This window comes from Triplophysa rosa, linkage group LG6, assembly GCF_024868665.1.
Source record: "Triplophysa rosa linkage group LG6, Trosa_1v2, whole genome shotgun sequence".
Classification (NCBI taxonomy): Eukaryota; Metazoa; Chordata; class Actinopteri; order Cypriniformes; family Nemacheilidae; genus Triplophysa; species Triplophysa rosa.
The window spans coordinates 16,842,859-16,866,325 of NC_079895.1; the positions used below are offsets into that span (position 1 = coordinate 16,842,859).

The 23,467-nt window shown below is 38.9% G+C and overlaps 1 protein-coding gene across 1 annotated transcript in view; it reads left to right on the plus strand.

Moving 5' to 3' along the window:
- The window catches only part of igsf3 (immunoglobulin superfamily, member 3), a 135,768-nt gene that overhangs the window by 9,735 nt on the left and 102,566 nt on the right, over window positions 1-23,467 (plus strand). Inside the window, exon 2 of the mRNA XM_057335847.1 lies at window positions 20,409-20,789. Coding sequence (XP_057191830.1) covers window positions 20,409-20,789 — 381 coding nt within the window. The remainder of the gene's footprint in view (window positions 1-20,408; window positions 20,790-23,467) is intronic.

Sequence of the window (23,467 nt, forward strand, 5' to 3'; positions counted from 1 at the left end):
CAGATGAAGATTTTGAGTTAAATGCTAAAATCTGTCATTTGCTGATGATGCATGAGTAAGTTCAGTGCGGTTGCATTTCCACTGTGAGCAAAACATTGAATATTCACAATTTTATTAATTTTTAAGCTTCGATCCATAACTATTTTTGAACTGAAACTAAACAAAAATCAGCACTCAAAACTGTTTTCTTACCTCAGTCTGATTCGCAATGATAAGCTTATAATAATGATGTGTTATTTAAAGTTTAGAGTATAGAAAATTGTCAAAATTATGTTATTTATGATTTCTCAATACTAAAGAAAAGTGTTGATAGTGTTGATAACTTGCAAGCCAATGTGATATGAGATTTCAGTTTGTTAAATCAATTTAAATTGTATCAAAATGGGATCTTGACAAATAAACCGTAAATGTGTCCTATGGTGTGACCGTGACGGCAACAATTTAGAAAATAACTAACAATAGAGATATACTGTATATCTCTCTTATTCTATTCTATTTTATATTATAAATAAATACAAATATTAATAATATAAAATAATGTATTATTAACAGGTTGTTTTCAACATTTTTGCCGTCACACCTTAGGACACATGGTACAGTTTATTTGTCTCTCTGCAGACCGAAAACTTTTACATGTTGAAGTATTAAAATCATTCAGTTATTGAAAACCATTGCGATATTGCAGTTCTTCACCCTCGTAAAGATAAGTAGTTGACGAAATTTTGTGTATCAAGCAGAGATATAGACGCAAAACTTAAAGATTGCATCTTTAATCATATTCAATCTAATTATTTATTTCTCAATCAATGTTTCCCTTTTTGAAAAAAAAAACCTTTTAGGCCATTTACGAGCAAGGACATAAATATTGAGTTTATATATTGAATATTGTCAAAAGAATGAAAAATATTGAACTGTAATATGACCAAGCCCTGGTCCTGTGTGATGTATTTGCTTTGTGGTTATCGTGTCCACAAGTGTTCTTTGGGTGTACCTCCACTTTCCCCTCCACACTGCTCAACAAACAAAAGGAGTAATGGAGAGGGGGGAGGGAAAGACAAACGCTCCAAGTAGGGAGTTGGTCTGTGTGTCTGGAGGGGGTCTGGGGCCGGGCATACTAGACACTCAGCATCGCAGTCAGAGTGAATCTGCCGGATATAAGAATGGGATGGGGGGCTTTTAATGCGCCGTTGAGTGGACTGGTCACAAATACTGAATTTTTTACCATGTCCACGGTAATGATGGATGAAACTGTGAAATGGGGTGTCTGCAACCGGCTCATGAATAATTCACGAGAGGACTCGAGGGACAGCAATAAGGCGGGTCAGTGTATGGGCGTGGGTTGAATGAACAGATTCTGTTATGACTGAGGGCTTAGTATGATTTAATGGGATTTTATCCTAGTGGCACTTATTTCAAGATCAATACCTTATTGTGGTCCTGGAGAAACATTCTTACAAACCAAAACAGATTTGGGGGTTAGAGGTATAGCTGGGGCTTTAAATAGATTTTCACCAGTCTGTCATTTTTTATAAGATTTAAGAGGTTATGTTTAATAGTAGGAACGAGAGCATCAAAATATCCAATGCCCAAATCATATCATATCATATCATATCATATCATCGTTGTCGTTCCGAAACCTTGGATGTCCAATTTCACTTTTTCTTTTATTTTTTCAGGAAATGGAAAAAATACTGTACTTTTTAGATGATAAAAAAACGTATTGTCAAAGTTGACAAGATATTTGTTAGATGTTAGATATTTGCAAAACCCAGTGACAAACATAAAGGGTGACTTTAAAAAAATCACAACATATGGAGATTCAAGGTTTCAGAAGGAAAGTGACCATAGATTAAATATGTATGTACGCCAGTCCTGATTCCAATCACCACAATTTAAAATGCAAAAAAGTCCACATTTTTTGTCATGTTTTTATCTTGCTTCTCCAGTGTACTGCAGCTGTGAAATGGCCTCAGGTAAAGTTACATAGCAGTGCAACAACGGTAATAAATTTGATGTTGTTAACCTGTTCACGGCACATATAATTTAGGGTTTTTGGCAAAGAACTCTGTATGTTCCTTTGGGGAAAATAAAACATGGTCTGACATAATAAAGCGCAGGACTGAACTTTGAAAGCAGACACCGTGTGCTAACCAGATGTGACGTGAAGCTGCGAAAAAGTTTTTAATATTGAATCCACGGTCGCTTATTACAAAAACTGTCCAAAAACGTGTGATGTTGCATCACATCTGGTTAGGACATGGTTTAAACCTGTTGCATTTAAGATACAGAATCTCAGAACTGTTGTTACTTCTTCTCAATAGATACTGCAAAATTAGCAAGTGGAAACTGAGATTAATATTGATCTCAAATAAAATTAACTAGTAAATTAACTATTTAGATCGATAAACGCCACAGCTACATTTAAAGCATGCGGTATCACTGCTGACAAGTTAAATGTGTTAGCGATTTCCTCTGCCTGTGGCACTAATGACTTTTACTGCCTCCTTTGCCTCAGGATTAAGTAAAAACCGTGAAGGTATCGCTGTCGTGTAGTGAAATACAGCTGCAGCTCTACAGGCTTTTGCATTTAGTTGTGTTAAGTGTTATTGTTAATGTAGTATGGTGCAAGGAATTGTTTTTTTGAAAGATTTATCCACTGTTTTACTTGTTTTGGTAATTAAAGCAGCCTCCATAGCAGGAGAATATACAAAGAGTATTTAAAGGCCCATGAGTCACCTATAATATAAAATACTGAGTTTGAAAGAGACCTTTCTTACAAAGTAGCTCAATGCCAACTCACTTAGTCATCATATCTGAAAATTCAGGACATATGTACAGGCCGGTTGTGAAGGTTTTGCATATGATGGTGTTTGAGAGAAAGCACCTAGCATGTATTTACGCTGCTCGGTTACTGCAGCGTCTGAGTAAAATTTCCGATGTGAAAGAGGAAAACCTGCGCTTTCTGTAACATATAAATACATTTATGACTTTCTAATGTCTTTCTAAAGTCTTTGCAACATAAATGTGAGCATACATATTTAAAGTGCGTATATGAGATGTGTAGATGTTAACCCCTCTGTCTGACCTTTGTGTTTCACAGTAAAAAGCAAAGTGTTAGATGGGTCGATGGATTATTAATGGAGAGAAGAACTCAGCAGGTCAGCAGATGGCTGAATGGCTCGTATCCTCTTGCTGGGAGAGAGAGCGCTGATCTTTGAGCTCCCATTGGCTGGATTTGAATGTATCTTGGGTGCAGCCAGTCTCACATTGACAATATTTTACGATATAACGTCTGGTCTACATTGAAGGTTACAATGGCCAAGAACCACCTACTTAAACGAGAAGGGTCTTTCAATTGGTCATGTAAGGCTGCTACACTCTAAAAATGGCTGGGTTATTTTTTAACCCATAACGCTGGGTTGAGTCCGTTGGGTTGTTTTTTTGGGTTATTTTTCCACATGTTAAACACTTTTTGGGTAGTTTTAGTTTTCCAGGTGTTGGGTTAAACCCGCTGGGTTAATGTGCTGGGTTGTTTTTGCCCACCGCTGGGTTATTTGAAGAGGCTCACGCGCTTCCCGCCCTGAAGACGTTGAGTGTACTACGCAACTTTCATTTTTATAAAGAACAATGGGGCAAAGCCACTGGTTGGAGCAATTTAAAGGTACGTGTTTTACGTTTTAAGTAAATATTTATTGAAATGAGCAGAATTTGTAACATTTTGCAAGGCAACAGTGTCTTAACTAACATTAGTGATGTAACTTAGATGACCAGCAACTGTTACCTCAGATCGCCATTACATAAATTGACTCGCATAGTCCTGTTAAGATGCGCGACACTGCGAATTAATACAATTTTAGTTAACCCCATCACATGTAAGCTAAGTCTATGAACTTTAGTGAGAATTGAACTAAAAGTGAGTCAAACCGGCGAGTGCCCCGCGAGCGCGGTCCAGCATTCCCGGTTCAGGAACGCCTCTCTCGGAGTCCACTCTGGACATTAAGCGGCCAGTCAATTATATTGCTCCCTCCGTTTTAAACCAAACATTTCAATTACTTGCATATATACCTGATGTCAAGACACAGTGCTAAGTGTATCGGAGTATTGTTATTTTATCATTTGGTTTTCTTCTTTATAGATTGGACCAAACGTGGTGGAATTTCTTCACCGGACAGAATTAACGAAGCCCTTTCATTTTGTTCCGCCATGGGAAACATCCGGCATATATCTCAGGCTTTTGTCATTTTGAATGGACAAGTTCTGGAACAAACCACGCTGCTTTCAGCTGTTGATGTATGTTTCAACGCATTTTATGTGTTTTGATGTTAACTTTCCCAGGCAATGCGCTTCTACCTGGGAATTTCTCCAGACTGTTGTTTTCAAATGAAGGGGAATGAATCATCTGCTATTCGATTTCTTCGCTGCTCTTTGCTTGCTGAGGAATAACTTAACTTTTATTTTTTCCTTGATGTTTTTGTTAATATCTGTATTCGTTTAATTTAAATACAGTGAAAGTATACATTTACACATTAATGTTTTTACTGATTCAGAATTCAAATTTGACTGATTCATGAATTATTTTATTAATTCACTGATAATTGTTCTAATTGATATGTGACATAGGTCTGTTGCAACATGTAATTGTGCAGAATTTTATTCATTCGTGTTATCTATACTGCTAGTGTTTGATATTAGCCATATTTTTATTTATTTAGTTATTTTTATTAATTGTCATTTGTTGCTACATATTGTGGAAAATGTTTATTAGTTATTTATAATGTTATTTATTAACATGTTATTTATAATGCTTGTTAATGTTTGATATGAAACATTTTTATTTATTATAATTTAACTATTTTCTTTTATTTAAGCAAATCTATAAATATTGCTGCTACTGACTGTAAAAGTTTAAATTTTTATTAACAATTATTTTTACAGTCAAATAAAACATTTTTTTTTTTAAATAAATGTCAATTGTCTTGATTGACAATGAAGCACAGGAGAAATTAAGAATAACCCAGCAAGAATAACCCAGAATTAAACACATGAATAGTTCAAATGACTACATTTGGGGTTTTTTCAATAACCCAGCATGCTGGGTTAAAATGTGTAACCCAGTGTGCTGGGTTACTTTAACCCAGCATGTGTTCTGTCCAATATTTACCCAGCGCTGGGTTGCCAATTGGGTTGTTTTTAACCCAGCCATGTTTAGAGTGTATGGGCAGCTTTTGAAACTGGAATTTATAGCTGTTAAAAGTAGTACTGAAGTGGAGTATCTTTTTGGCGCAAAGATTGGCACCTAGTATATTTCCAAGATTGGCACTATCGGACTTGCAAACCGTCAAATCCGTTGATTCGTTCTTCCTCAAAGCACTCATTCTCTCAGTCCGGTGCCTTTTAAACACAACTTTGTTTTCTGGCAGACTGGTGCACCCCGACTACTTAAAAATTGCGTAGAAGCCAACCTGTCTTATGGGAGAAGACAATTTTTAGTTGATGCAAACAAAATGGCAAGCAGTAGGCCTGTTTATAAGACAGTCAAGGTACGGTGTGTGGGCGCTCCATGGGAAAGTTATCTTAAGCTTAAGCTTGGGTTGATTTATAAACGTACAAGACCACACATATTTGATCACCACTTTGCTCACTCAAGGCCTTTAGTGCAGAAGCTATAGTATATAGTTGGATTTGACTGATATATGGGCTTGCCCATGTTTTTGCCTTTTTGGACCTCTGACTCCAGATTCTTTTGTGTTTCTGTTATCTGACCCTGTAAAATGTAACATTTCGCTTACGTGCATGTTCCACTGATGTCCACACATGTTTCACATAAATGTCCTGTCTGGCCTAGTTCATTTATTAGGACCCTTGTAATGTAGAGGCGTGTTGGGCATCAGGTGTCCTGACCACAGGCACGACTGTGGTTTGTATTAATGTACATGTGCAGTCAGAAGTGGACCGCTGTACCACCGGTTCCCTTGTCCTGAGGATGTTGTTCTGACTGTAGAAGATTAATAAGTCCAGTGTGTGCCTGAACACAGAGAAACGAGCACTACAGTTCATCTAAAACCGTCAGCCACAGTCCAGTGAAGAAACATCCTGACCCAACAAAAGAATAGCAGCTTCATAGAGCCACAATAAATAGCCAACTGCAAGATCCATGTACTGGCTTTATCTCAATGCTTTCGCTTAAAAGCAGAAAATACTCTGAATGGATAACCGTAGGTCAGCAGCGAGCCAATCCCTTGAAAGAAATGAATCTGTGTTAAACAGGGGCCAGCTCTCTCACCTATTGTGTTTAGCAGCAGGCTTCCTTTTGAAGCTAAAGATGGAGTGGCTTTGGAGGGCTAAATGGCTGCCAATTACAGGGATGCTCGACAAAATAGCCTTTACTCTTCTGTTTGTGTGATACGTCCATTAAGAAGTAAGGGGCAAAATGCACAGTTCCAATAACTAACTGTTCGGAGTCGGTCTTATAAGTGCTTTTTTGCTCCACGTTGGCCTTCTAATGCATCAGCGTTTTAAAAGGCAGATGCTAATGCACACTTCAGTGGCTAATGCAGGATGCTGTGTTCTCCAGTGGAAAGCTGCTTCGTAATGACAGCAACGTCATTCACACACTCTTGTATTTTCTATAATTAAGCACTATTGAATGAGCAGAAGTGCTGTTGTACTGAATAACAGCATGGCTGTGATTATCTTTGGCCCATGGTTAGTGATTAAATCACAGCTATATGTTAAGAACATAGCATCAGTGAAAGTAATACCTTTTGTAATACTAATCATTATTTTTGTGTAAATCTTTCAGTCGTCCCGAGTGTTAAATTATCTTAACATTATACAGTCACTGTTGAAGAGCGGTTACATACGAAGAAGATGCTGTAAATAAAAATATTGTGCAGGACTTGGAGGATTTTTTTGAAGACCAGTGGACAGTTTAACATTTGCAATTGTAAACTTAAACTATATGTAAACTGTCATGTGAAATAATCTGCTCAGGGCCATATTAGATATATTAAAATGTGTATACTGTATATGTGTAATTTTTGTTGAGGGTAAAATTGTGGTGTTGGTCTATTACTATTACTATTTCACACAAGCCGCCATCTTTGACGATAAATCCAGAGGCCAAATTGTAAGGCACATGAAGGGCCGTCCACTTGCAGTTTCATTCATGTGGCTTCCCTGCAGCTGAGGCCTGGAGAAAATTGCCTTTTAGGAAATTGAGTGGAAACAAATTCATTTGCTAGAATGTGAGCGTCTATTTAACAGGAGGCTGCTGTAAGGAGAGCCTGGCTCAACTGTGCCCCTCTGCCCCACACCTCACTGGCTGGCTTCATTACCAACACCTCCATGCTTAGTTTATTCCCCCTCATTGAGATAACTTGGGAAATGGTGCACACACAGGAAGGCACACTCATAACATGTATCATTTGCGAGCAATGTTTAGTGTCATAAAATCTTAAGGGGGAATGTAGGTTGTAAATAAAATGCTATCTTGTAGACACGGGTACACTGAAAGCAATGGAAGTTGTGTAACAGACAGGACTATAATTACCATAAACATTGAGTAAAACACACTCTTTTAAATGTTAAGAGTAGTGGTTTTCAATATTTTTATCAAATATTCTTGATAAGGTGTGTCTGACATTGCTTGTATTGTTAATAACCCAGTCATACATCTTTTTGAGATCATTTAAAGTGGCATCAAGTAATAGCAACGTATTGCCAGGTTTTGAGAAATAATGTGCAGTGAATTAGGTCTTTCTTGTGATTTTAAGGTGTAGAAATGTGTACATTTAGCAAATTGCGATTGCAAGATGTTTTTAAACACGCGAGTTCCCTACTGCGTTCCACTATCTACCTCTGTGAGTGTTTTAACTAAATTATTTTTACACACACTTACATTTTACAAATTACCTATTCACCTTTATGGAACTATTAATCCCTAAACCTGTTAAATCCATGAACTGCCATTGCTGTGAAAAAAAATGTTCCATTGGTATCTTCAGAGTTGACGCGACTCTCTCTCTCAATAGCTCTAGCAGAAACAAAAACTGAAGTTTGCCATAGAATGTTCCAGTCAGACATCTGCTGTTTCTCAGGTCTGTTTGAGGCTATTTTGCAGTCATGGACGACAGCAGTGTCATTCTGATACTACTGTATAAAGCTGTGGTCTGGATTTTGATAGAACATGTGGATTAAGTAACACATAAGTGCTGACATCACACTCCTCTGTCACAAGCCCTCTAACAAGAAGTGGAGACAAAATTTTAAGGCCTTTCTCATGACCTTATGTTCTCCAACGCGTCAATGTTTTTTTCTGTGACACTATCTGCAGATTCTTTCACGTGCAGGTCAAAGCATTAGAGCCTTGATGCCATGGGAGTCATGTGACTTTTCATTCTCTCTCTCTCTCTCTCTCTCTCTCTCTCTCTCTCTCTCTCTCTCTCTCTCTCTCTGTAGGGTGCCTGTGTGTCTATCCTAGGTTTTGTTTAAGTGGAGCACGTCCAGTGGATTTTCTGCCCCATGCTTGTTATCCCCCTTGGCCTGTTGTATCTGGCGGCACAGGTGTTTATTCGAGCACAACGCTCGAGCTTTGTGTGCAAGCTCTGCCATTTGCTCTGTGTTCTGCGGAGTGCGCCGATAAAACGCGGTTGAAAAAGACAAAAGAGCGAGCAATGCCGTCTGAGCTTTTGAAGGTTCGTTCTGTGGGACTGAGTTTTAGAGCTCAGGGCACACATCTTGAGAGTCTGTTTGAAGTGATGACTTTGGGCACCTGAGAGGGTGTGTTTGACACAGAAACAGGGCTTTTTTGTTCACGTTTGTTACAGCGACTCTGACACAGAGATGTGTGGGTATGTGTGTGAAGTGGGATTATCCATAGCAGGTTTGAAGGTGTCACATTATAATAAAGTTGAGATTGTGCCTCTGTAGGGGAAGACATGGCATGCTTCAACACTGGATTACTTCTTTATTCGTTTTATCTTTGTCATGTGTGCATAATCCTGACACAACCATCCCATGTGTGTGTTTGTCCTGGTTCTAGCTCTCTATGGGACGTCGGTGCTAAAAGTCCGGCATGCACCAGTTTGATAATATAGAACAGCTGAATTGCTTATTGGGTACATTTGTTGTGTTTTTTTTTCCGTTTTTTTAATTGTGAGCTGCCAGTGTTAGCGTCTCGCTAAGGTAATGTCACAATACTTTACAGTTTACACAATATTTGCATACATTGTGTATAGTTAATGTATTTGTAGTTGAAATACATTGAACTGTATTTTATTATTGCCTAAAATGTACTTTTTTTAGTCAGTGTTGCGGTTTAGTGCTTCTCATCTGCCATGTTTTATTTATTTTTCCTGTATTGCAATGCATTCTGGGTAAATGCTATGTTATAATTGGGCTAAAAGTGTCTAAAAATCGGCATAACAGAAGCGACAATTGTCTTTATTCCTTTCGTTACATATCAGAGTAAAACAAAAAAGGGAAAAAAAGGTTGGTGGGGCTTGATTTGGTCTATTGGGTACTGATTGGTTGAGTATTGCTAACAAAATGGAGGCAGAATTGAATCTTTTAAGCGATATGTTGCGGAAGGGGGTGAAGAAACGTGTCTCCGATAGCCCCGCCCTTGTGCCATAACTTGTGACAGGAAGAAAAGTGACGGGAGATAAGTTTGTTTATGTTTTTGATTAAAGATTATGAAGGCAAGTGAACCAAATTAATTGAATTAATCAAAAAAGATCAATGAAGTGCACGGATAAATCATTTATTAAAAACACTACAATATTCAAACAAAAAATAAAGAACAGTTTTGATTTCATGGTGACTTTTTAAAAGGCGAGTTTTAAACAGCGTCAGGTGCACACCTATGAGGCCTTAAAATGCTGTCTCTGTAGGCAGCTTACTAGGTTTCGAAACCCCCAACACTGATCTTCTCTGGATTGAGCTTCAATAGAGTGTGGGTTAATGCCGTGTTAGGACGGGCAGCTATGGTCGTCGGAGTGCAGGTAGAACACCTCTAATGAGGGATTTAGAACCTAATTTTCAGCCTACGTGAGCTGTATTTTTTACATTTTACTTTGAAGTCTCCGTGAGCCCGCTAAACCTTGCTGAAAGGGTTCAAAGATCTATGAAACAGACACGGGCAGCAGGAATTCTCTCACATGTGGTCACGGGCAAAAACAGCAGAAAGGAGAAGAAAAGAAAGAAATGATTAGTGAGGAGAGAAAGTCAAACGGAACCTTTAGGAGAGAGAGGGATTGAAGGTTTTATTGTATTTTATTATAGTTAATGTAGCTCTGTATGAGAAGAATAAAATGTGATGTGTGCCTTCGTTTTAGGTCGCATCAGTTGTCGTGAGCATATGTTTAGCACTTTATGTGTTGATATTTTTATGAGTCATTGTGTGCAGACCTCAATTTGCTACAATCCTCTTATTGACTGCAGTAAACCTTTTCTAATGAGAAAAATAGTGGCCGTGGCTTTCATCTTTCTCTGCGATTTTGATTGGATGTATAAAAACAGCCATTGCATTTTGAAATAAAGCTGGCAGCAGACTGACAGTTGAAGGGGAGGAGTTAACGGATGCTCCCTCCAAGCTGTCTAATATACGTCATTTAAGATGGATAGTCACTACAGGGCAGAGGTGCATTTTCATATTTTAAAGGGGTCATATGACACGGCTAAAACAAATATTATCGTTTGTTATGTAATGCAACGTGTATACACGATTTAAGGTTCAAAAACGCTGTATTTTCCACATACTGTGCATGTTTGTATCTCCTCTTTGCTCAAAGCTCATCGCTCTGAAAAGCGAGGTGTGCTATGATTGGCCAGTTAACCAGTGTGTAGTGATTAGTCGAATACTGCAAGCGTGTGACGGAAATGTAACACCAACTCTTACCATATTTGGAACATCAGGTTCCAAAGCAATTGTACTGACAGGTTCGCCCACCTCACTTGTGTATACATTTGGGCGGTCTTAGTCAACTCATACCATGAACTGACGTAGATTTTTGGGGTTGTGGTTACACAAGGCGTCTCAGGCAGGTCTGGGTGAGCATTCGCTTTTAGATAGAATGCATCTTTTGTTCCGACACTTAAATCTTTGCAATTTTACGTGTCTAATACATGCATGGGAAACTTGTAACACATATGACCCCTTTAACTGAAGATTATGAGGGTACACAAATTTAAAAAGAGAATGACCCACATTTATAAACTATTTATTTACAATAAATGCTGCAATATTTCATGAAAAAATAGGCATTATAATTGTTCATTTCACTGGGACTTTAAGTTTGTTTTATTACTTAATGATAAAGGTGGAAAGACTTGCAACATTTTTTTAACCCCCAATATCGATTATACAGTATTATGTACTTAAATAAAATACTTAGTGTGACCGTTATAGTTATCAAATTCTCATCCATGATAGTGCTCTTGATGTTGTACCAGCCAATTTCAAATGGACAAAAGGTTTTGTTGTTGTGGTCATTCCTTTTAGCAGCGGTCAGACATTTAGACGCTATGTTCTTGTCCTGCAATGCTGCTTACATGCGCATCACGACAAACAGACAGACAGTCTCTTTTTAACTTGCGGTACTCTCAAAATTTTGAAAGCCAACCCACAATGCACCGGGTTGTGATGAAAATGAGATGGTGCTCGACAACCGCTTGCATCTCTTTAAGACCTCTTTTCAGGAGTCTTTTTATTGCATTCAATTCATTTTAATAATATCAACAGGGCTGTTTGAGTTTTGAGTTTATGGAAAGATTTTGTATCATCTTAAGAACCTTGAGCAGTGATGATTTTGAAAAGACGTCACATTCAGAATGCAAATCCTATTAAAATTAAAAAACGTGGATCATTTCAAGATTTCAAATGGATTCATGAGCTCAAGCAGAAATGTATACCGATACCGTTCGCCTGACAAAACTGCACAATAAAAGTGCCGAGGGGTGGGGGAAAGAGATGGAGTAGCTTTGCATATATTGTAAATATGGCTCCACATGCCCAGAAATGAATGTTTGATATCGTTTTTTCGACTGGCTGGGCGCGGCACGGTCTATGGGGCCGTTCATTCTTCATCTAAATAGCCTTTCCGGGAATGCACACCGCTGCTTGGAGGCTGAAGTCCACTGACTGCTGCTGTGATGGAAGTGAATGGTAGGCTGCGTGGAAAAGGACAGCGGCATTAAGTAAAAAAAAAACGCTACTACGGTTATTTATTGATGGAGGGAATTATGCCTGAAGACAGAGATTGTGCTAATGATGCACTTGCTCTTTATGTTTGCTGGGGTCCAGTTTTACAACGATCCTGTTGCAACCAGTACAAATTACATCCGGTGGTCTATGGACGATGGGTTATTTGCTACTCCAGGGTCCTCCATAGTTCCTAATGCATAACCACAGTCAAATTACCCCCTTCAGTTCATTATCCAGTTCTGTGTACCTCTTTTTATTTCCTGCTGGCCTGTTTTGTTCTCGACCCAGGAAACCATGTTGCCCATCTACCCCTCTGGATATCACATGCTACGACTTTCTCTACAAGGAATGGACATGATTAATTAGAAATGACAGCTGATCGACCATGATAACACAACAATTTTACAAGTACTTGTCTATTTTTCAACTTTTTGAAAACATTTAAAGGTCCAGTGTATAACATTTAGTGGCCTCGAGCGGCGAGGTTGCGAAATGGCTCACTCCACTGCTCCCTTTTGAACAGGGTTTCCGCGGGGTATTGAAAAGCATTAATAGTCATTAAATGGATTTTGATCAAATTAAGGCCTTAAATGGCATTAAAAAGCATTAAATTTAAATTCTGAAGGCATTAAAATTATAGGAAGTTTTGAAGAAAAAATAATATTCACAATTTATTTTGAATGAACTTTACAAGTGATTTGCTGTCGCAAAATTGTACATTTATGCGCTAAAAACACGGAACCAGTTTGGTAACTGCTTCAGGCCGGTGCGGATTTGCGGTAACGCCGGATGTTTGGATAGTGGTGGGATGAGACCTAGCAAAGAAGATGCACCATGGGGAAGTGCAAATTCCAGGAGAAGTGGTTGGAAGACGATGATTTTAAGACATGGTTGCAGCCCGTTCGTGGTCAACCAGGTGAAGGATTTTGCAGTGTTTGCAAAAAGAAAAATGTAAGATAGCTACAATGGGTGTAAACGCCGTTAAATCACATATGCAGTCTGATAGCCACAAATCGGCTATTAGGGTCACACAGTCGCAGCAATTTACTATGTCTAGTTACTTTAATGCGACCAACAGAGTACCCTCTGCTGCTACTAGTACTGTATTACTTATATACCTATAAGAGTTAAGAGGTTCAGAGTTTTTGCTTTACTGTTCAGATGATGGAATTTGTTAGCTGATAAAGCTAATGTTTGTACTGTGGCAGTACAATTTACAGAAAGTTAGTTATGGCCTGATATTTCACTCTGTCTAGCATCCAACATGTAAGTGATTGGTACTTTGATGAATCAGTATTGAAAGTGTAAATGTTACTGCAAATAAATGTTTAAGCTGTCATCGGAGTCATTTCTAATTCAGGTTAGTCGTGGGCCCGTTACGGCATTAACCGTTTTAAAAATGGCATTAAAAAAGGCATTAAAAGGCATTAAATTAAGTTTGGTGATAACTGCAGAAACCCTGTTGAAGCACTATGGTGGCTGACACAGAACTAAGATGTCGTCACGTTTTCGCTTCTTTTCCGAAGGAGATAACATATTTATGAAATGCTCTCTAGAGCTGTTTGTCCATTTAGGGATACTGTAGAAACAAATGGCAGATTCCAGGCAAAGGGGACCCGTGGTGTATGTAATAGCTCATTCTAAGGTAATAAAAACATAATGCTTCATTGTGTAAGGTCTTTATACACCTCTGAAGACATAGTTATGTATATTATATTGCATTTCTGTCAATAGGTCCTCCAAAAAATTACACATTGGACCTTTAACACCAGTTTATACTCGGTAACAGCCATATACAAACATGCCTGGAGACCGTGCCATTGTGGTTATTTCATCCAACACCATTTGCATCAACACTGTGAATCCTTTTTTTGTGTCATCAAAATGCCCCCTCCTATTTTTCAATAATTTGCATATAACCCTCACATGCATGACACATCCCTACATCACACACAGACTTTTCCTGTATATCTACTTGCCCCTCATTAGTCATTCTGCATGTCCTGTTGTAGTCAGGTCTCAAGGGTTGGATGCGTTGGTGTTGCTGGTCTTTGCACACGTAGCAGGCTTGAAAGCTCTTATGAATGTGAATCAAGAGGGTTTTACGTATGGCTCTGCTCATTTAGCTCAGAGGCTGGGGCGTTTAGGCTTCGTTTCATTTGTAGCTTTGCTTTCTACTGCATACATAGACAGCCTTCTAAAAGAGCATCATAAATTGGAATGGAACCTCACAAGTGGCCGCACACAAACATTTCAAAATGCATACACATTCCAACTAGGAGACCATTGGGCTGAATAGCTTAACCAGTTGGCATCAGCTTGGACAGATGGGGAGACCAGCTTAAAACCAGTTAAGACCAGGTTGGCCATTTTAAATATCTTTTGGATGCATTTTGCAACTGGGCTAATCACAATGCATTATGGGATAGCTTTCTTCACAAAAGCAGGACCCTTTTGGGTGTCTGTAATGATTGCGTGCCCATGATGTCCTAAAACGCTCCCTAAGTAGGCAGCTCATTAGGTTTCGGAACAGAGCCTCAGTCTTACCGCAACCTATTTAACAGACTGGACCAGGATTCTCCTCTGACATCCCCACAGAGGATGTCACGTCTCTGCTCATGGAAAGCTTTTATATTGATCTAATCACAGACCAAGAGCTTATTGTGTCTTACTCCTCATTTCCTGGCCTCCCGTCGGGACTGGAACTCACTGCCTTTTTCTCTTCCTGACATTGAGCAGTTAAACAGCCAAATACAGTTAATAATTTTCTGGACTCATACACGTTTATAGGGAGCAACACCAGTACAGCTGTGCCTCCAGCTGCTTGCACACGCGCGCACACACGGAGGAAGCAGCGTGTCACCCCCCGTCTGCGTGTACTAAAAGATCTGTGTTGTTTTTACGTGGCACAGCTGAGGTACTGACTGGGGTCCCTGTCCTGACCTGGAAGAGAACAACACACACACACACACACACACACGTTGGTGCTCCTATAATTACAAGGACCTTCCATTTACTGAAAAGCCCATTCATGAGCTATAAAGATATTTTCTGTCCCCTAGACAGAAACCTTATTGTATTTGCATTTGTTCTATTAATAACATAAAGTAGTTGCCAAAAGTGAGGTTTGAGGGGTACAATATTTGCTTTTAATTCCTCTTCAGGTTCAGGGTATGGTACAACATGGACAAAACACTAAACCTTGAAGGTATTTATTGGACAGTCTGTTTGGCAAGACTACAGTATATCAGGCAATATGGGCTTTTATTGTAATATACAAAAATAGCTTACATAAACGCTTATACTACATTTTTTTGTTTAATTAATTGTTGATCCTCTGCTGTGGTAATATAGTGTAATTCTAATTTGATTAATTGTATATTTGAACCAATTTATTATGGATAAATTGGTATGTTACGTCTCGGACTCCCAAACAAAAATCATATTTTTGCATAATAAATTGCAAAAATATACCAGATTTAAAAAAAGTTTGTGTGTTTATTTTAATATATTATACATTGTAAACTGCTTAAGCTTGTTATTCAGTGAAGTTGACCAGATAATTAATAATTTAGCTACTCTTGTCTGAACATTGCAAGCTGGAATTAAGGAGGCCTCAGCTGTGTCAAAAAGGGCATGAAATGCGGATAATGTAGCGCACTTCAATGCTTTAATGTGGATGCAATTACAATCCCAGAGATGCTCAGGTCTGTTTGCTTAAATATCTGTTTATGCATTTTGGCACGCTTAACTAGATGCACCGAAGCTGGCTTGCACTTCTCAAATCTATCCTCCAGTGAACCATATTATTCCCACGTTCCTCCTTATCTCCAGTTGGAAAGGGATTCTTAAATCTGTAGCACATAAATCATCAGAGCTCTGTTAAACTTGCAAGCTGTTACATGAGTCATCTTGACATTTTGTCTGACTCAGCTCAGTTATAAGATCGTAGTGTATCAGACAGAAATCCAGCACCTTGAAGTATTAATTTAAGTGGTTCCGCTCTTTAAGTCTATAATCACAATACAAGGCTTAATGGTATAATTAATCTAATCATGAAAATTGGGTCATGATTTACGCACTCTAATATTAAATATGCTATTATTTTTCTGTGCCATTCAAAATATTATACTTTATACCTTCAGAAGTTGCTAGCTTTTTCTAAGGAAAAAACATAAAAATATTCAAATGTGTGCCTCACGTTAAGTTACAACATGAGTAAAAAGGCATCATTTGGCATTAATGACATTAAATAAGTTGTATAGACTACTATTTGGACTACTTTCAAAAGGACGTACTTGTGAAATGGCATGAAGGTGAATATAATGACAGACATTTCATTTATACATTTAATTGTTCATTTTGAACAAACCAACGATATACAGCCACCACGAAAGCCCTATGTGCAAGTTACAATCATAAAAGTGTGGTTAAAAATGGAAGATGCCCCATGTGATGTAAGACTCGGGTCACACGGTCACGCAATAGCATTGATGACCACATGTAAAAGGGGCCCAAATCTGTTTAGCAAAGATTGGATTTTTGGTGTTCACACCGCTCAGAAAAAAATAAGATGTGTGCTACGTGTAGACAGAAAAAGTTGGATTTGGGGCCAGCCTTCAAGTAGCATTCTCTCTCAATACGATTCTCACTTCAGGTCATTGGACCGGCCGCTAAATCCTAATTGGCTAACATTTCCCGCCCGGGCCCCTCTGTGCTCTCCGTGTGAGTGAGTGTGTGCACTCCAGCTAGCGTCAAATGAGCAGAAGATATTTTAGTAATTGCTCTGCTGGGTTTGGAGCTTGTGAGGTGTGGTGATAGCGATAATGGCCTGGGCCAGTTTTTTCTCTGAGACTGTTGCTGTTAAAACACCAGAGCTGAGTGTGCATGTGTATTTGTGAGGGGCATCGAGTTACTCTCCTGTGCCCGGCTCCGTGGGATCATGGCTTGTGCCTATACGCACTGACTCTCCATTAAAGTGGTTTAGGGCTCGAGGTGTGAGAGGCAATTAAAGCAAGACAAACAGCAGACATGGGAGAGAGAATGTGGGAGTCTCTCATGCACCCGTATTTATCAGACTACAACCTTGAATTTTGTGCTGACCAAAGACTAGACTGTACTCTCCATTTCCCTGAACTCTGCATTGTCTCTATAGCTTATTCTTTTTGGTACACAGATGCTCTGATTGCATTAGATCCAGTCTGATCTAGGTTTTTATATGCTGGTATCTTTGTCATTTATCTGCCCTTTAATTGTTGGCATGTTTTTGAAGTGGCTGATGTTTTCATGTTCTCTTCTTGTTCCCGTGGGACTCTCCTCGCAGCCATTTGTAGGGTAATGGTAGGATGGGTGTTAGCTCTGTATCATTAGTGTATACTGCCCAATCACCAAGGGTTTAGATTAGTAATACACCAGAAGTGTCATTCTCTTTCAAACCGTGGAAGATTTTGGAGCCAGGGGGATTTCAAATTCAAGATGTAATTTGCAAAAAATCCAGTTTCGGATCTTTAGCATATTTAAAGCTGCAGTCTGTAACTTTTGCCTCTCTATTGCCATCCCTGTTGAATAAAATAAAATTTCTAACTAATTTACATATTTATATCCACACTGAGTGTTGAAAAACGTCTGACGTTTACAACAAAATTGGACCCAACAGCACTAATTCTAAATTAATATTTTCAGTTTACAGATTGTATCTTTAACTTTTTACCTGCCTTTTTGTTTTCCAATAAACTCAAGCGCATCTTTCACTTATATTTCGCCAAATCCAAGTGATAGTTCTCCATCAGAGTTATTTTTTATTTTTCATGTTAATTTTTATTTCCATTTTAGCAATTTTGTAATGTGCTTTAGTCATTTTGTTATTAATTCGTTTGTTTTTTTATTTTCGTCTCACTTCTAGTTACACCGGCAAGAAAGGTTCCTTCTGTTTTGTAGTTACACACAATAAACTGCTATTAAAATGTATTGTATTTGAAGCCGTTAAAGACTCATTTGCCTCGATTTGTCGAGAACACGATTTGTTTGAAATGCAGGTTTTATATGTGATCCAAATTTAATACTGCAGAGCGATGGCGGGCCCGAGTTGGTTATTTTGGTGAAGTCTTCCATGACCCACATGAAAATGCTGCTTTCAGCAGGTGCTTTAAAAAGAGGAACGAGCCTGACGTTCCAGTTAAACATCTCAAAAGTGTCTCTGGATTTAATGTCATATGAAATCTTCATCCCGCTGGAATCAGACTTGATGGTTTATGGTCACTTTTATCTACTGAATGACAGGGCTTAAATGCTGGGATGTCACTCCAGGCGTACGGGAAGTGCGTAATGGACTTTGGTGCTGTTAAAGGTTCTAAACTCTGTTTGATCAAGTTTCATAATAATATGAAAGCTTTTTGGCATATTTTGTAGGCCTACTGATGAAACTGCATTTTTACTAGTGGACGTAGAGGGACAGTTTGCTCAAAAAGGAAAATTCTTTCATCTTTTTCTCACCCTCATGCCATTCCAAACCTGACTTTCTTTCTTCTGCAGAACACAAAAGATACTTAGAAGAATGTTGGTTACCAAACAGTATTAGCCCCATTGACAGGACTTCATGGCATGGACACAAAACCACTGAGACATTTCTCAAAATATATTTTTTGCGTTCCAACAAAAAAATGAGTTTTGGTTGAACTATCCCTTTAAATGATTGTATAGTATAATATTGTATATTTTTCTTTTATAAGTGATTCTGAGAGCTGTATGAGGAAATTAAAGCTTCAAATACTGTTCATGCGTGAGCCAGCATACAGTAAGTGTCCATGATCTGTGCTGTGTCTGTCACTCCCTGCGGCAAACACCCCCCTGTGTGTGTTTTTCCAGTAAATGGCCTTGTTAACCCAACGGTTCCCAGCCCTGTTCCTGGACAGCCCCCAATGGTGCACATTTTGGCTGTCTCTCTAATCAAACACACCTGACTAACTCATTTACAGAGAGGTCCATGATGTGAACATCCTAAATGTTTACTGTTGGGGGTCTTCCAGGAACAAGGTTGGGAACCACTGTGTTTAACCACAGAAGCTAATAATTTTCCTCTTTCTATTATTTTTAAACAGAGGGAAATGTAGACTATAAAGTGATATTTTTTAAGGATATGTGCATTAAACAAATATGTAAAACACAGAATTTGTTTGTCCACAGTTTCAGATTGACCCTACGTGTCTAATTGGGCTGTTTTTTGTCAGAAACATTATTCCAGGGCATTCAGTTTTATTCCTGGATGGCCACATTTATCTCGAATTAAACACAGCTAAACCAGCTCATCGAGGTCTTTGGGATTACTTTGATCATTTAAAGCAGGTGTGTTTGGTTAAGGTTGGACCTGAACCCAAAATTCCCATGTGCTTTGTTGTGCCATAGAGAAAAAGGTAACCCACCTCTCTATCAGTACTCTATTGAGTTGTTTGTATGCTGTTTCACTGGTGGTTAGCACAGTTTCTGGAGTGTCTGCGTGTAGGCGGCCGGTATGAGGAAAGCACAGGCATATATGGGTGGGAGTTGGATGCAAGAGGGAAGGAAACAGATAAAGAGATAAAGGCCACTTTCAGTCCACCGCAGGAAAACTGTCCCAAAGATGCAGATGCGTGCGCATATTTAGGAGTAATTAAATCACTGATGTCTCTTCAGAGCCATGGGGAACGCTCACCCACACACGCATAGGCACTCATTGTCACAGACCAATACCAGACGTGACACAGCAGCAGATGGGCTGCATCTTTTACACGTTACAGATTGGACAATGAGATCTGAGGAATGGCTTTCTCACCGTTCCCTCGACTCCAACTGTTCACACTTTTCTTCTCTTGATCTAAATTTTGTCAGACTCGGACAGGCTATGGCGCAGATAGAATGTCAGTCAACAGATTTTCCTCTGTTCAGCGCACCTATAATCTTACAGATGCAGGTGGTGTAAAATTCTCAAAAGCACAGACTGTTATTTCTGGACAAAAGTTTAGACGCACTTTTTTAATGAATTTGTTTCCCTTGGCTTTGTAATATAGCATATAGCTTGCAATAGTTACAAGCGATATGCAAATTTACAATATTTCAATACTTTCCTTATATTATACAGCCTTTATTAAAACAAAAGTTGGAAAAATCGAGATCAATCTTTATAGTTCACCAGTTTTTCTTACGTCTCTTTCTCTCTCTTTTTCTCCAGCGTGCTCTTGCTTAGCCCAGCGGCAGGTTACCGTGCAGCCGGGACCCCTGATTCGAATGGAAGGCTCTCACATCACCATCTGGTGTAACGTAACCGGCTACAAGGAAGGGGTGGAGCAGGACTTTGAGTGGTCCATGTACCTTTACAACGCTCCTGATAGAGAGATCCGCATCGTCAGCACATCCCAGCAAAACTATGCTTATGCTTTGTACTCCCAGCGCGTCAACAACAAGGAGATCTACGTCGAGAGGTTGAGTGGCGACTCGGGCCTGTTGCACATAACCAAGCTGCGGGTCACTGACCAGGGCATGTTCGAGTGTTACACCCCCAACACTGACAGCAGCTACCTGGGCTCTTACAGCGCTCGTACCAACCTCACTGGTGAGTCTGATTTTTTGTTTAGAAATAGTTCACCCTGTTATCATTTATTTCATATTTCATTTATCTAGTCATTTAAAACCTAAATAACTTTATGAAAAACTTTCATATAGTGTGTTGTTATAATGAATGAATGTGGCTTTTTTTAGGGATGCACCGATATGTAAATACGATAACGATAATTCTTTAACATCGGAAGCCGATAACCAATATGATGGCCGATATACAGTTTCTAAATATTTATATAACATTTTCTGAGACTAAAACAAAAGGCAAAAAGTGGATAACTGCTTTTATTTTAAAACATTGACAAACAAGGTAACCATTAGTTCTCATTTTCCCCTGAAAATCATGTACCAAGACTGCTTTGCACTAGTTAAAGATTCTTTAACTTTCAAACTTTTCTGGTTTCATTTTTATTTAATAAACAAATGATAGCTGTTCTTCCAGAGCAACCCAGAAAAGTGTTCTTAATAGCCACGAGTCTAAAATGTCTCAAGACAGAAAGCATTCAAACAGCAGTCTGATTCAAACAAGATGCTTTTGTTCGTATAATTTACACATTCATAAATATCTACATACTGAACCTACAACAACAATGTTTTGCTAATAGCAGTAAGTGAATGATCATGACAGAAAGACAGCACTGTACTGTATTTTAACTGTTAGCAGCGGGCCGATACGATACCATTAAAAAAGACCATTTATTGGCCGATACAGATACCCTAGCTTTTATGCTTAAAAAATAATGCAAATCATGCCAAATAGATTAGATTAGTTAGATATTTTTCATGAACGACTGTTCCTGTCTGAATGATTCGGTTACATATTGGACTTAGCCGTTCTCTTAGTCCTTACTAAAAGTAGTTTCACCTATAGTACTTTATACATTTAGTCTGGGATGTGCTAGATTGAGATTTGAAGCGTGCTTGTATTTGTAGCCTTGAGCCTGAAGCCTCTTCAGCTTGTCATCGCTCATGTTAATGGATCTGCACTAATTGGTGAACTTTTAATGCCTGAGTGGATTTATGTTGCACGAATCAGTCACTATTCTGCCGGAGTAATGGAGAAGCTACCTGACAGAATGCCAGTCCATCTGTGTGCCAGCCCACCCTGTTATTAAGTAGGGCACAGACCTTTAATGCTGCCATGCCACCTGCCACTATCAAATCAGTATCAATAGTCCTCTTTATTATAATTGTAATTGAACTTTATGCTGTCAGCTCACACACGACCCGTTGCCTCATCTGTTTGTTAGACATTGAAAGTCAATCCTCCCTTGTCGCACATGTTTATGTGAGTGACCGTAACTTGAAACACTCATTGTTAACAGTACGGCTGTTGATTGTGACTAACTGTGTGGGTTTAACTGTTACCGGCAGACGTGTTGTATGGCTCACGTGCACCTCGTGACGTCTTGAGAAGCCGCATTGTAAGCATGCCTGCGCAAAAGGACATGTGGACCAGCAGGAATTGTTTTAATATGGAATAGGTGAGTCACGAGTCGTGTTTAGTGTGGGCCGGGGGCCGTCACACTGAGCGCCACCTGTGCACGGAGAGGCATGTTGCTCTACACCCCCATTCTGGGATTGCTGTTCTCCTTTTTGCTCTCTCCTATGCTGTGTTCACATTGTCATCGGTTGGGATTAGGATTTACTGATTTATTAGGTGTGACTTCCAAATTACGTTATGAAATAGAAAATAATCGCATTAAAATTGGCACAGCCACAAAATATCATGTTGCTCTATATCGCCGGTTTCTGTGCTCTTTCTATTTTCTAAGTGGCTTAAATGGGCCAGTCTGATGATGTTGAAGCTGTTTATAAATATTAGAACATTATATATTATATAATATATTTTATGTTAATGAAATCTATTATAATTTAACCCACTGGAAATGTCCTGGTGCTTCCTATAGTGTGATTTATTATTTTTGAAATAAGACATCATCCTCCATGACATCTATAATTCCAAGACTCATCATGTTTTTCTACAAGTGCAACAGTAAAAATGTCAAATTTATGCTGTTCTGTGTCTGTTACTCCCAGCGTGGACTTTAACTAATACAGCAGGATTTCATATTTCTAATTAATGCGGTGTTGATCTAAATTTAATCCCTCCTCTTGGAACAGGGTGAAACGGGACTTATAGTGTGTTTGAGGGAGGGGGTGTTTGAGCGTGGCAGCGGTGACCTTCACAGCTGTTCTTCAGTCTGATCTTTCCTCACATCCTGAAATTCCCACACTGCATCGGCATCAACACAGCAACTGCGCGGAAACCTCCTCATATCGCTGTCAGACAGGACTATGCCTGAATGCCAGGCTGAGGTCAAAGGTAAAAGCTGTGGTAAAGTTCATCATCTGTTCATCTGTTTGATGAGCAATGGAGGACAGGAAGAATGTAATACTTTGTTGGAACACAAAACTGTATTTTTAGTATTGCATAGTACATTGTTTATACAGGACTGGAAAGAATATCAGAATCGTCACTTCCCTCAAATTATTTCACTCATCACAGTGCATTCTGGGATGGCTTATCTGAAAAGGAAACATGTAGTGCTCCCTTAGATTTGGGCATAATTATGCTTCCCACTGTTTGGAAAAGTCATCGCTTATGGAGTGTGCCTTTGATGCCTAAAAATGCAGTCTAGGTAGACATTTACATTTACATTTAGTCATTTA